At 35.3% G+C, this 15,339-nt stretch overlaps 1 protein-coding gene and 1 long non-coding RNA gene across 3 annotated transcripts in view; one reads left to right on the top strand and one right to left on the bottom strand.

Moving 5' to 3' along the window:
- Window positions 1–5,212, bottom strand: part of Tbc1d8-9 (TBC1 domain family member 8/9) — a 126,715-nt gene extending 121,503 nt beyond the window's left edge. The window contains exon 1 of the mRNA XM_035356374.2: window positions 5,046–5,212. Coding sequence (XP_035212265.1) covers window positions 5,046–5,089 — 44 coding nt within the window. The 5' untranslated portion in view covers window positions 5,090–5,212. The remainder of the gene's footprint in view (window positions 1–5,045) is intronic.
- Window positions 5,213–5,526: 314 nt separating this feature from the next.
- LOC146997426 (uncharacterized) lies at window positions 5,527–14,278 on the top strand. Of its 2 annotated transcripts, none has more exons than XR_015041042.1 (2): window positions 5,527–5,748; window positions 13,262–14,278. It is a non-coding gene; the product is annotated as an uncharacterized LOC146997426 (long non-coding RNA). The 2 variants fall into 2 exon arrangements; XR_015041041.1 differs by lacking the exon at window positions 13,262–14,278 and adding an exon at window positions 6,603–7,464.
- Window positions 14,279–15,339: the final 1,061 nt, after the last annotated feature.

Genomic DNA, 15,339 nt, shown 5'->3' with positions numbered 1-15,339 from the left:
TGCCAGTATTGTCAGGATAGCTCCAAAACACGTTTTACAGTCGTCGACGAACTACTATAAACCCGCTGACACGATCAGCGACACAGCCTTCAGGTTATCAGGCTATCACAGTGGAGACAGCTTCACTGCAAAGCACCAGAGTACAGCTCCTGACTCTGCTCGGTCGTTCTCAGAGCTCCACGTACTCTCGAGACTCTCCACGCTACAGCGCGTTATGCACTCGACGACACACAAAGCATGGCTCCTGACTCTTTGGTTCAGTTGTTCCCGGAACTCAACGCGCTCTCTCAACGATGCACTAACCGCAATACACTAAGAGACTCCTTCGGTGAACTCGACAGCCCACTCGGCACTCGCTGCCCGGCTGTCAACTCGATCGACTCCGCAGGGATTGACTCGCTAGACGAGACACCAACTCCATACTATCTATCTTGCTCTCTTGACGAGGAACACTCTCTATCAGCTCGCTAGGCGAGACACTCACTAACTGATTGCGGACCACCAGGGTTTATATAGCTTTCGGCTTGTGTTCGAGAACATTCTGAGCTAAACTGGTAAGAATTCGTTCCAGAAGGTTCTCCATCCGTCCATGGTATATCGCCAATTTTGTTGCCAAATGGGTGATTTCTCATCAAATATGTCAACCCTAAAACTGCTTTGCAGGGAAGCTATCTTACCGCTCCTGTACATTTCATAACACTGCCCCCTTCCAAGGACTGCATGTCCCGGGCAGTACAACCCTTGGTCAGAAGCCAAATTCGATACAATCACAACACTTTAAAACATACAGATAATGTAACTAAAGAAGCAAAAATTTACACTATATACAAGTTATATACACAAATTAAACACATAATTTTAAATTACACAAATTAAATTTCTGAATGAATTTCAGTGTCAGTCTTTTCATTAAAAAATACCCGGGTCAAATACTTTTCCACTGCAGTTCTCAGATATATTTATGTTTTGCATATCACAGTCTGAAGGTTCAGTCCTATCCGACTTTTCATCCACAGAAAGATCTGAAACAATTGGTTCATGACTCTGTAATTCTTTCGCAGCATGAGTATAGTTCACCTCGGTATTTTCAGCAATTGGTACATGCTCATTTTCCTCTATTTCCTAAAAACCAGTTCCGATGTTTGCATTAGAGTCACTAATGGAACCCGATTCTTCACAAATACAAGTATCAAGGTTTAGAATCAAGTCCTTGTCTGCACAACCTGCGCTATCAGGCCAACACATAGTTTGAAAAGTGGGTGAATTTTCTTGCAGTACTGAAGGGCACTGCTTAAGCAGCACATCAGCTTCTCCCATCTCTGCATCACTTGCACTTTCAGATGGTTCAACACTAACTGCCTGCGACTTCGTAACTGCACCATCAGTTTTGACGAACTTAGCAGTCGCATTTTCCCTTCCTTCCACTTCAGGCACTTGAGAATCAAAAGCTTCTTTCCTATCTTTTATTTCTTCATGTTTTCTTTCTTTTCCTTTAATCTCATTAGATGTTTCATCCATCATTTCTTGATCTTTCTCAGGCAGTTCATTAGCTACTTCTTTCATTTCTTCATCCTTTGATTCTTCAACTGCCACTTCTCTCATTTCCACATCGTCTTTTATGTCTCCAATATCTTCCGTAAACTTCACTTTCACCTGTTGGAGTTGCTCTCGTGCCTTTTCTTGGCCAACTTTTGTTTCTTCTCGTCGGGCTTTCTTCTCTTCCAGTCCGGCTTTGATCTCAGCTGTCATCTCTTTATATCCAGCTATTATCTCATCATATCTGGCTTTTAACTCTTTCAGTTCGGCTTTCATCTCTTCCTGTTCGGCTTTGTTCTCGGCTAAGAAGTCCATCAAAGTCTTAGTTTCCTCCGCCATAGATTTTCTCTGCAGGTGGGACACTGGCATTCACTCGCAAATCCCACTCCTTACACCAGTTGTTATGCTATTTTCTTCCTTTGCGCGCGTACGGGGTTTGTGCGGATTGAGTGACTAATGATGGGACTTCTTGATGAAATATCGAAACACACTTTATGGGCCAGTATTGTGAGGACAGCTCCAAAACACGTTTTTACAGTCGTCAATGAACTACTATAAACATGCTGACACGATTAGCGACACAGCCTTCAGGATATCACGGTGGAGACAGCTACACTGCAAAGCATCAGAGTACAGCTCCCGACTCTGCTCAGTCGTTCTCGGAACTCCACGTACTCTCGAGACTCTCCACGCTACAACTCGCGATGCACTCGACGACACACAGAGCACGGCTCCCGACTATTTGGTTCAGTCATTCCAGGATATTAACACGTTCTCTCGACGATGCACTAACTGCGATACACTAAGAGACTCCTTCGGTGAACTCTACAGCTCTCTCGGCACTCACTGCCCGGCTGTGAACTTGATTGACTCCCTAGATGAGACACGAACTTGATACTACCTATCTTGCACTCTATGTGAGGCACTCTCTATCAACTCGTTAGGCGAGACACTCACTATCTGACTGCAGACCAGCAGGGTTTATATAGTTTTCGGCTTGTGTTCGAGAACATTCTGGGATAAACTGGTAAGAATTCGTTCCAAAAGGTTCTCCATCCGTCCATGATATATCACCAATTTTGTTGCTAAATGGGTGATTTTTCGCCAAATGTGACAACCCTGCCTTATCTTGCCATTTTATGGCAACCCTAAAACTGCTTTGCGGGTGAGCTATCTTAACGCTCCTGTACATTTCATAACAATATATATACATTTATTTTAATTTAGATTACTTTCTAATGTGTTTCATAAATTAAAGAAAAAAAATTAGAGAAAATGTTGGTAAGATAACCAAAATGTGAATAAAAGTACTTTTTTATACTCATAAACTAAAATTAAATTCTTAACAACTATATAAGAGGCAGGTATATAAAAGCTATGAACCTTAACATTAATTCATCGAAAATGTGAAAATGGATATTTACTTGAAAAATCGCTTATTTTCGTTATTACGAATGTTAAAATGACCCCTATTGGATATTCGGTACTTATGTATTAACGCCACCGCAGCAGAAGTTGCGCTGATGCGCCAATAAAGAGCAATCCTGTTGTTTGCATGAAGTTATCTTTTGGATTCTGTTTTGCCTTGTTGTTTGCTGATTTTTGACACCATTTTTTAGTGCTACAAAAATGCATCTTTGGGATTTGCCAAATACAGAAGAAGATGCAATTTTATTTTTCAGGAGTGAAATATTTTACCAAAAGAACGAAAATGTACAAATTCGCATTATATGAAACTTTATTTTGGTAAACGTACGTTTTGGAAATGTAATTTAAAACAGTATGATCGGCAAGTGGGACTTGAGAAAGACAACTAATTTCAAGGAAGCAGAATTCCATTTTGTTCAGCTTTGAGATTCATATGCTGCTGGTGTGAGGAATTGACGTCGATTAAATTTTGTGAAAACTTGATTTATCAGATAAAACTGTTATAGATTGGAACAATTACATGAGTGAATTATGTGTCTTGAATATGGAGAATAAACCAAACAAGAAGGTAGGTGGACCAGATTGCATTGTGGAAATAGATGAAAGTTTGTTTACTAAGCATAAAAATAACTGTGGTCGAGTATTACCTGAACAGTGGGTGTTTGGTGGTATATGTAGAGAAACAAAAGATTCGTTTGTTGACACTGTTCCTAATAGAACTGGCTCTATCCTTCTTAATAAAATTATTGAAAACATTGCAAATGGTAGCACAATTTATTCTGACAGTTGGAAAGGTTACCAAACAAAGAGAATAGAAAAAGAAGGATTCCTACATGCTAAAGTTAATCATAAATACAATTTTATTGATCCTGATACAGGAGTTCGCACACAAACAGTTGAGAGAATATGGGGCAGTGCTAAATGGAGAAACAAAAGACTCAGGGGTCATCATTTAGAATCTTATTTAGCAGAGCTCATATGGTGACATTTGATTTTAAATAAAGTGTTTTAATTTATGATTTGTCACAAAAATTTTAGGTGTAGATTGGAGGCACTTAAAAACTGCCAAATCTGCAGCTGCAGTGGCAGATGCAGTGCAGGGATGCCACAAATGTTAGATACGACAGCAAATGTATACCATTTTGTTCATTCATTAACTTATTTCTACCTAAATAATCTCTCAAAAATTTAAACACAACCAAACAAGTTTATTCTACCAAAATAATAACATTTTACAACTGTTGCCACTCAAAGCAAAACTAAAAGGAAATTAATATTACACTGGTTGAATGTATATGAACTATGCTATACTTAACAAATGCGTAAGTACCGGATATTCTAGGTACTTCTCTGATCTTTTATTTCAATAATTAATACAGAAATATGAAAACATGTTGCAGCATTCTTAGAACAATTGTAGGAAAGTCCAAAAATAATGTTCAATTGCATGTTGAGACAAAGCAGAGGAAACTGGAAAAAAGGGTCAAAATGATAATGCTTCTACTGTTAAACACCTACTCATGCAACTGCTCAGCTACACACACATCCATAACATAGAAAAATTATCCAATGAATAGAAGTTTATCTACGAAAATTAAAGTTACTGCTTTAATACAAGAAGCTAATACGATTCCTGTATAAAATCTGTAAGTATCCTGATAACTTCAATCTTAAAAAGGAAATAATAATAATAATGTTAAAATATTACATTTTTAATGATGGACAACGAACTTTAGTTAAAATTAAACATGTCGAAAGAGATAAGCAGTATTTTAATTAATTAGTTAATTTTGAAACTTAAATGGTACTGAATTGCGTTATTTATGATATATTCGCATTCTAAGTGCAATAATGGTTTATAGGACGGAATTGAATCAATATTGTTGATGTCAATGTTCATACTTCATAATTATATATGCTATGGCCGTATGTGTGATCACCAATAGTTATACATCTGAAATGCATATCACTAAACGAAATTCGATTTTGATATAATAGTTGACACATAAAAACAGTTTAATAATTTAATAATAAAATCTTATTAATTCAATTTTCAAAAAGTTAAATTTTAATGATCATACCATAAAGGCCTAGATAATCCAACTTCTTCAGGTTTAACCCACATCGTATATTAAATCATAACTAAAGTACTATTTTAACTCGTGACAAGGTACAATATTTTGTTTACACTTTTTGGATGAATTCGAGGAAAGATGTTGCCATATTCATAAGGTAAATAACATATGCAAACAAACACATACGGCCATAAACGAAGAAAAAGAAGACAAGGCTTGTTCAAATTCCAGCGTTTAATTTTTTTCCTATGTTTACCAATATACTTTATTACGCAATTGAAGACAGCAGTTAAATTGCTGCGACAAAAATATTAATATTCATTAAAAACTAAGAACAAGGTGTTCAAATAACAGACAGACAGACAAAGTAGACAGACGGCTTGTTTTGCACCCGCTAAGTCTTTCTGCACCGATGGGCGAAAAATCAAGCATAGGTGCGAAGTAAGGCTCCTATATACCAGGCTGAATCATCAGGCATTCGCGCTCCCAAGTGGGAGATTTAATGGCGGCTGTGTAGTTACGGTGCAACAATTTTTTGTGTTTTTTTTTGTGTAAAATGGGCGGATGTACAGCTATTAATTGTTCAAATTATTCACGGAAAGGTCATACATTGGTAAAATTTCCTAAAAATGAAGAAAGAAGAAAAATATGGGTAAATAATTGCCGAAGAGACAATTGGAAACCTGGTCCAGGCGCTGAACTTTACTTAGTAAGTATAATGTTAATTACGCCTTCATTTAGAGTTTATATCTTCTCTGATGTTTATAATGTGCAAGTAAAGTGAAATTCTTGTGTACAATAACCTGAGTATCTGCTAATTTCTGTAATAATAGCTATAATTAAATTAGTCTAGGGTTAATGTACCCGTCGCCAAACATCGCCAATGTAGATGTTTTGAATGTGGAAAAGAAATTTCTCTGCTAATATAAAGCGCGGATTTTGTTTTCCTGTGCTAATTGTGGAATTTATACTAATGTAACATGAAAATCATTAGCATATTGAAATTTATTAAAAAATAAATAATAATTTGGAAAGTCAAGATAAAATCTGAATGTTTGCTAAAGATATATGTAACATTATACTATAGTTGCAATATCGTTGGAATGATATATAATTTTTTTCTTTATTTTATAATCGCTATTGTTAAAAAGTTAGATGAGTTGTTTATGCACGGTGCCCACTACTGTTTCTTGGTTAAAATAACTTCCAGAATTTTGACATTGACATCTGAAGTCAATAGAATGAATAGTGTGAGACAAAATATATATAATGACTTCAATAATTGCAAGGATTGTGCAAGTTTATTTATAATCACAGTATTATACAATTTGGCAATGGAGTAAAGATTTAGAAATGAATGCAGAACATTCAAATTAGTATTTTCTTGTTTCTAATATATAGAAATATAGTCTATTTTCCGGTATAAAAGTTTTACTTATAAGTATGGGAAAGCAGATTTGTTTCATGCATGATCTTTATAATACTGCTATGAAATGAATGAATTTTAATCTGTAAACAATTTTTTGTTAATATTGAAATGCGTTTCATTGGGTACATTTTTAGGCACTTGTGGATCATGTCGGACAACATGCAATAGAAAAAAGATGTCCGTGTGCATAAATTTTCCCATTGTGTTACTTCATTTTATCTAAATTTCAAGGCTAATGAAAATAAATTGGTATGTGTATCTGTTTTTGATGTGTAATGCTTAAATAAAAAGATGGTGTGTGTTTCTTCATTTAAACAAAATTTCAAGGATAGTATTTTTCAGTGTTTGTTATTTCTCAATGTAAAGGGTAACAAGGGGGGAAAAAACTGGTATGGTATATCTGTTTTTTAAGCATGATAATTTTATTTATTTCTTTAGTGATGCATATATATATAGAGAAGGTGTTTGGTACAACTGAAGTTATAATAAATCTAATTTTACTAGATCTCTCCCTCCCCTCAGGTGTAGAAAATTTTCAAGTGCAGAAAGTTTATTTGCAGAATTAATTCATTTCTGATAAACTTATTATCATTAATTTTTTATATAACATGTTATTAAGTTACACATTTGACTACTGTGTAATAAAATTGTATTTAGGGCAAAAAATTAACTATAATTTTGCATCTGGTGACTAATATCATATGCTTCTAAGAATATTACTTTAACTTTTTCCAGAATTTTTGTATTTCAGGAACATGAAACTGTTATTTTGATATACTTAAATAATAAAAGTGTGTATCTGAATCAATTAATGGATACAAATATTTTACAGTTATTTTTAGAAGATATTTGCCATATCGCTTCTAATAATTCATAAAGTATGTTAAAATATAGGTAAATAATTTGGTGCAGAATTCAAATTTAGGGTTTAAAATATAGTGAATCATAAGACTAAATGATTTTTATTGTCATGATTTGCCTGGGCTTAAGAATGTACTTTTCGCCCGGTGGAAATTGTCATCAAACTGTCTTGAACAGGCTTTTTGTTGATAATAACTTCCAGGCTTATCAGTACCTCCTTTTGAGTGGAGGGTATGCAAATATAGTACCCAATTTAAATTACATTGTGATTGTAATAATATTGTGATATTAAATAAGTGATTATAATTACAATTTAGGTAATTGCATTGTAATTATATTACATTGTATCTGTGAACTCTTAATTTCATTACTTTATGCAATTATGTTGTAAGTGCATAATCGAATTGTAATAATATAATCTATTCGCAATTACAAAATAATTATAAATGCAGTTACATCTTAAATAGAGGCCATTTTAATACTTTTAAATTTTCGCAAGATAACTTCCCATCAGTGGCGTAGCGACGGGGGGGCAAGGGGGTGCATGATGCCCCGGGCGCTGCTCCTAGAGGGGCGCCAAATGGTTTCCAAACAATACTTTCCGGAAAATTTCAGTTTTTATTTTGATCGATTTCTGGAAAATATATTTAAAATTAATAACTATTGTAATATAATTAATTATTTATTTTCTTGATTTGTCTGATAAGATGTGTAATAAAATGTTTGCAGTACATCAACCAAAACGTTCTTTCTGACCATTTTATTTCTCCAAAGTAGAGATATATTTTTTTTTAAACGAAATGCACGTATATCTCCCGCTTTTTATTTTAAAACGATAACACGACCTTGTCCCGAATTTCTCAAACATATCCAGTTTCCAAAATCCGATTCCATAATCTGGAAATGACATTTTGTGAAAATCCTAACGCTTCCGCTACAATGGATTGCGTTTGACTCTCCTGTAAACGACTGATGGCCTTCCAGTCTACCGATTCAACTAAGTCATCTTGGTAAAACATTGGACTGACTGCTACAAACAGTCAACTCTTTTTCAATTGTTGCCCACCAGCGGCTGAGCGGTAAAGTCGCTGAACACTGGTAGTTCGGTCCGAGGTTCGAATCCCGCGAACGGGCTGGCTGCATGGGTGTTTTCGTGGTTTTCCCCATGTGTAACGTGTATACGAACCAGTTTTCCTTAGAAAGTCCTCCACGAAGGCATCCCTCCTCTTAGACAGATAGCCCTAGTGTGCTTTGCCATAATTAAATACACCACCACCCAACTTTTCGATTGTTTTTAATCTCCTACTACAAAAGGAATGCTGCAGGTCGCTTGTCACTCCTTATCTTAAACACATAGTTGTTGACGTCACAGACTAAATTTGTCTATTCCCAACTTTGTAAACATTATAATTTTCCTTTATAATCTATTCTATTTCCTTTTGTTCAAAAAGATTGTCGATTATATGGTTATTTCATACCGAACCCACAACATCCCCTAATTGTTTTGAGCAGTGAATGTGACTGCATGACGTTACTCCGCTGTAGAAAAGAAACGGAACCTAAAACTCTACTACAGATCTATAGAGAAAATGTTTTTCCAAATCTAACAGTCGCACTTCAAATACTACTTACTATTTCATTATCAAATGCTAGCTACGAACGTTCGTTCAGCTAATTAAAATACATTTTCACATATTTATAATCAACAATGGGACAAGATCCCCTAAGCCATCTAGCATTTTTAAGTGTGGAAGGAAAAAAATTTGAAAGGATCGATTTTGATGAAGTAATGATAAATTTGCTTTTCAAGACTTTGATGAAGTAAATGACAAATTGGTGGAAGATATGCTTTTCAAGAGGGTTTGTAGTTCTGAATCCAGGTGTTGTTCATCCGCAAGGGCAGCAAAGTTTATTCGCGAAGGAACGGCTAGTTGTTCAATACGAGACAAGGTGTCTGCAACAATATTCTGCGAACCCTCAATATAACGGATATCTTTTGAAAATTGCCCTATGAAGTCTAGGTGTCTCATTTGACGAGGAGAAGCTTTATCCTAACGCTGTTGAAAAGCATAGGTTAAGGGTTTGTGATCTGTTACGATCATGAAAACGCGTTTCTCTAGTATATGTCAAAAATATTTGACAGCTTCATAAACTCCTAACAATTCGCGATCTTGAGTGCTGTATCTGGTTTGTGCTGGTGAAAGTTTTTTTAGAAAAATGTGAAAGTAGTCTCCATAATTCTTGATCTTTCTGTTGTAAAACTGCTGCTATAGCTGTTGTCAACGTGGAGAGACATTAGGTTATTTTTGGGAAGCAGAGGATATGAAAAATATGCAACGCCTTCGCCGGGAATCGAACCGCGGACCTGTAGAGTACCGGCCCAGCGTGCAGAACCACTACGCCACGAAGGCAGGCTAGGAAAGAGGGAAAAATACCTTATAAACGTAGAGTGATAATAGTTTAGATGCGGAAGGATAGTGCAAAATTTGTTGCCGAAATTAAATCATTTTTGCATTTTTGGAACACTTCGCGGGATTCTGTGGTCCAGGTTATATAACACCTTTATCGTTTTTCTTGCTTCAAACCAAAAAAGAATTTAGAGGAGCTTGTATGGTCACTGCATAAGGTAAGAAACGTTGATAAAAATTGAGCATAGCAAGATTCTTAAGTCCTTCACTGAAGATGGTACGGGTATATGCGGTGATTCTGTCTGGAAGCGGTCGAACACCATCAGCGGAAGTTTCATGACCAAGAAAGGATACTCTCGGTTGGCCAAAAACGCATTTAGAAGGATTAAGACCGACACCGTACCTTTGAAAACGTTCAAAAACTGTTTTCAAATGTGGTAGGTGTTCTTGCTCTGAAGAGGAGGCGATTAAGACGTCATCAAAATAAGGTACACAAAAGTCGAGGCCGATTAACATCTGATTCATGAAGCGTTGGAACGTCTGAGCAGCATTGCATAAGCCGAAAGTCATGACCCGAAACTCAAATGGTCCAAAAGTCGTAATAACCGCAGTTTTTGGAATATCAGCTGGGTTAACGGGCAATTGGTGATACGCCCGCTCAAGATCAAGGCTGGTAAAAATAGCTCTTCCCTCTGAAACTTGCATACAGTCTTGAATGTGAGGGACTGGGTAACGATCAGGAATTGTAGCTGCATTTAACCGACGATAATGGCCACACGGGCGTCAGTTACCATTTCGTTTCCGAATTAGATAGAGCCCATGAACTTTTTGAAGGACGACAAATTCCCTGTTCCATCATGTATTGAAATTCCTCTTTGGCGGCTTTAAGCTTGTCTGGAGGTAAGCGTCTTGGTTTAGCTGCAATTGGAAGTTGGGTAGTTTCAATATAATGTAGTACATCGTGCTTGGGTTCGAAAATACCTATAACTGGGCGCGTGTTTGTAGGGAATTCTCTGAGGAGTTGATGCCATGGGCAGTTACCCGAAATCAGTTTAATGCTTAAATCTTGACTAATGCGAATTACTCTCGGAATATATCAAACGGTGATTCTTAAGATCGACAAGCAGAAAATTTTTGAAAAAAGTCAGCTCCACTAATAGGACTTGAAACAGTAGCAATAATGAATGGCCATTGGATGTTGCGGCGCAATTCTAAATCAACAGATATCAGGCGTTCATCAAAAGTTTGAATAGGAGTTCCATTTGCTACATAAAGTTGTAAGTTGGTAAGGCGCTTTTGTTCGTGAAAATGTGGTGGAATGACAGAAACATCAGCCCCGGTGTCTACAAGAAACCTCAAGCCCGAATTCTTTTCGATGACGAAAAGGCGTGCAAAATTCCGGCCGCTGTCGTTCACAACTTCGAGCAACGGCCCTTCTCGTTTCCCTGGTCGTTATAACGACACGGTGGGCGGCATTTGTTTACCTTGTTTCCAAATTTGTGGTGGTAAAAACAAATACCCGGGTTATGAATACCCGGCTTTCATAACGTTTCCTCAGTGGGCTACGACGTGTATTTCGACCACGTGATGTGGAGCGGTTGCGCTGAAAAGTTTCAGCTTGATGGCTACTAACTGAGCAAACTGTTTGGACAAATCATCAATTTGAGTCTGTAACGCCACAATAGCAGGAGCCTGCACTGCGTTTATTTGCGCTGAAATGGTCAGCTCGTGAATTTTATCAGCGGTTTCGGGAAGATTTTTAAGTGGCTTCGTACTGACCGCTAAAATGGTTTGCATGTTAGATGGGAGTCTATTCATCCATATTGTTTTGAGAATGTTATCCGTTAGGTTACCGGCGGCTAGACATTTTACATTTTAGACAGCAATTGAGAAGGCCTCATATCACCCAACCGTAAATCGTGCAATAACTGCTTGATTCTGTCTCGAATTCTTCATAAACATAAATTAATTTTTTTTTAAAGATTTGTATTTGTCCGTCGCCGGTGAATTCAGAATTATTTCACGAGCTGATTGCAGTACCTCTGATTCTAACGCGGCGATCGTTGTATAAAATTGAGTTTCGTCGGTAGTAATGTGACTCAACTGCGCATGAAATTGAATGAACCATAACGATGGGTCTCGGCGACAAAAAGGCGGTGGCTTGCGACTCGCGAAAATTGTAAAGCAGCATCGTTGTCATCCACTTTAGATCAATCAAATATGCACAGTAATAATATGTATAGAAAAATAATCACTATGTATATAGTGACGCAGTTTCTTGGTACTTGAAATCAGAGAAATTGGCGGCTCAACTACAGTAGAAGATACATATATCCGCTGAAATTATGACAGAAATATGTTGACTCGACGGAATGCGGCAGAAGGCTTGAAATGACAGGTGAAATGTCTTACTTGCATCTCATCACACTGAATAACTTACTGCTGCTCAGAATTTTGACATATAAACTCCATATTCGTGCAACATTGAAGGTTGCTATTCGTAATAAATACGTGTCACCAATTATGGTAGTACAATTTTTTGAGACAGATCGTTAAATAATTATAACAATTGAATAGAATAAATATTATTTTGTTTTTGGTTGCTATGGGTTACCAGACTGGCAGAATTGAGTTGTAGTAGGCAAGTTGCCACATATCTATTTATCTATAATGTATATTAAACTTTTAATTGTTTAAAAACTGTACTTTTTAAAAACATTTATATAAATATGTAAAATAAATAACACCTTTTTAACTAATTCTAGATCATCGTACGTCTAATTTTTGTGCCGACACAGATGCATTTCATAATCCAAGGCTAGTAGTTAGGTAGTGATTATTCTTAATATATTTTTGAGTATTTTATGGCAGATTCAGCATTTTATTATTATTTGCATTATTTTCTTATTGAGAATATATTCTATATGTTATATTACTGAAAGTTTTTTGTGGGGGGGGGGGGCGCCAAAAAGGTATTTTGCCCCGGGCGCCAGTTATACTTGCTACGCCACTGCTTCCCATTAAGGTTCATTTGGAGGAAACTATGCAAATACTAAAAAAGAAGTTATGCAATTTACATATTTTGTACAGTACTTTCTTGTTATAATGCTGTTCAATATATCTTCAATACTTTTATAAATTTAATGACATTCTTTGCAATCACTGTGGTGCTTTAAAAAGAAGTTTCTTAGTTATGCTTTCTAATAAGAATGGGTTTAAAATTAAGTATTATGTATAATAACTAGAAGTTAAAAAAACTTGACTGCATGAAAATGCTGTTGCTGTGTAAAATAAAAAATAAGCTTTCTTTTATGCTTTGAAATGAATTACATGTGGTTAAGTCGTCCTTTTACAATTTAAGAATGTGGTTAACACACATTCTTAAATTGGACAGGTTTTACCTAAATTATTAGTATAAAATATATAAACTATGAATTATTTTGTAACATAACTCAAATTACAAAATTCATTGTATATACGTTCAAAGTTATTATCTTTTATGGAATAACTGTTTTTTAATTTAGGTAAAAATTGGATTTTTAGAAGTATTACAAATACAATGCAACACAAAGGTGATCTGATTGAAGAGGAAGGACTTTTTATTACGGTTTCTAGTTCGTATTTATATTACATTTGATGAAAAGCATCCAAAACACAGAATGCTGTACTTTCTTCTTCCATATATGTTATGAAATATTTCACACATTTGAAAGAAAGTGTTTCTTCAGAATCTTGCACAATTATTTCCATATACCTCAGACTTAAATGACAACATATTCTTAGGTTATTTTTTTAGTATGAATTTACAGTGCTTTTATGGAAATGTTTGTTAAAATGTCATTAAGATAAATTTATTTGCACACTCTACGCTTTAACTATTTCCCCATTTGACACTATTGAAAGTTTTTATTCATATCTTATTTATTTTAGTCTGCTAACGAAACTGAAACATCTAAAGACTAAGTTATTTTGAATATGTTTACAAAATATACGCGAAATTTTTATTTAAGTGAAAACGTCTATATACTATTCGAGAATTAATAAATTATCCGAAAAGTTTATATGCGCTGAATGCCGCGCGTCTATAAAATAAATCTTTAAAAAAACAGCAGATATTCAGACAGCGTGTTCGATAAACGCGCCAAAATTGGCAGCGCGTTCACTCCCTCGCCAAGAGAGAAAAGTTGGTGATTCAGCCTGGTTTAGAGGAGCCTTAGTGCGAAGGAAAGGTATATAGAAAGAGGGGCAATTTCGTATTTGAGGAGAGTAAAAAGGAACTTCGTACATCTTGTACGAGTTCAAAAGGCCAGGAATAAAAGATGGGACAAAATAAAATTTAAAATAAATGGCCCAAAAATAATAGAGGGGGAAAAAAAAGGGCCTATAGAAAGAAAAGGAAAAGAAGTAGAAAATATCCTAAAATACGATTGTGTCCATGAGTGTAGTTAAAAGGAGGAGAAACTGTCTTCATTTACAATAAATAGTGTCTCACAGGTGTGTGTGTGTGTAGTGAGTGTGTTTGGTAATGGTGAATAGATGTGTTACTGGGGAAAAACAAATATTGGCGGTGTTAAAATGCTTTGTATCAAGGTATTTAGCATGGAATATAAAGTAATATGTATGCTTGCATACTGAGATATCAACAAAAGTCATCAAACAAAAGTATATATTAATTTAACCAAAGTAACTTATGCTACTTTCATTCTCAACATTTTCATACATTTTTCAAAAAACAGTAGCAGACTAACAACATAGAGCCATATACAATACAAGACCACAACCGCACACACCAAAAAATAAATATAAATAAATAAAAAAAATAATATATATATATATATGTGTGTGTGTGTGTGTGTGTGTGTGTGTAAATTACTGAGTATATGTATTAAAAACACAAATTAAACATTATTTATTAATTTAACTATCATAATTTATTACAAGATTAATTATTTTACTATCATAATTTATTACTAGTTAATTAATGTTAGTATAACACAATGAGGCACACTGTTTTTATATAAGCTCATAGTTCTAAGAATTCATTTAAGGCGGTGAAGAATAAACCATCCCTTAAATATGGACATTTAACAGATATCAAAGAACAGTATGAGAAAAAATCGGTGAGGTATAATATAATTTAAAGGCTATATTCAAGCGATCGTCTGTTTGGAGTTGATACACAAAGGAATCCATAAGCAATGGCAATTTCAAGTATTTTTTAATGCTTTAAACTGATGAAAAATTAAGATTTATTGATTTAAAAGCACTCATTTATAGAAATTTGATTTAGTTTAGATGAAAGAAAAGTACTTATCTTAAAATTCCAGGCTTTTGGAGTATATCCTTACATTGTCCGCTGTTTTATTCTCGTCAACATCAATAATCTTGTTGCGTTTTCATTCTATATATTTACAGAATGATCACAGGAAACAAACGAAACTTCCGAAATTTTGTTTTCCCTAAAACAATACTTTTGCAATCTGTTGCTTCAAAACAGAGAGTTTAGGTAACTTTCAGTCTCCCAAATTGCCTCGTCATCGTTGGGACGACAGCTGTAGCCACGGAGTCTAAAGTGTCAAACTCCGTTTCTGTAGCAAACGAT

Source organism: Stegodyphus dumicola, chromosome 5 (genome assembly GCF_044657685.1).
Source record: "Stegodyphus dumicola isolate Sdum_Otavi_A_Nest chromosome 5, ASM4465768v1".
NCBI lineage: Eukaryota > Metazoa > Arthropoda > Arachnida > Araneae > Eresidae > Stegodyphus > Stegodyphus dumicola.
The sequence above is the reverse complement of the archived record's forward strand: the minus strand, read 5'-3'. Positions and strand labels throughout refer to the sequence as shown.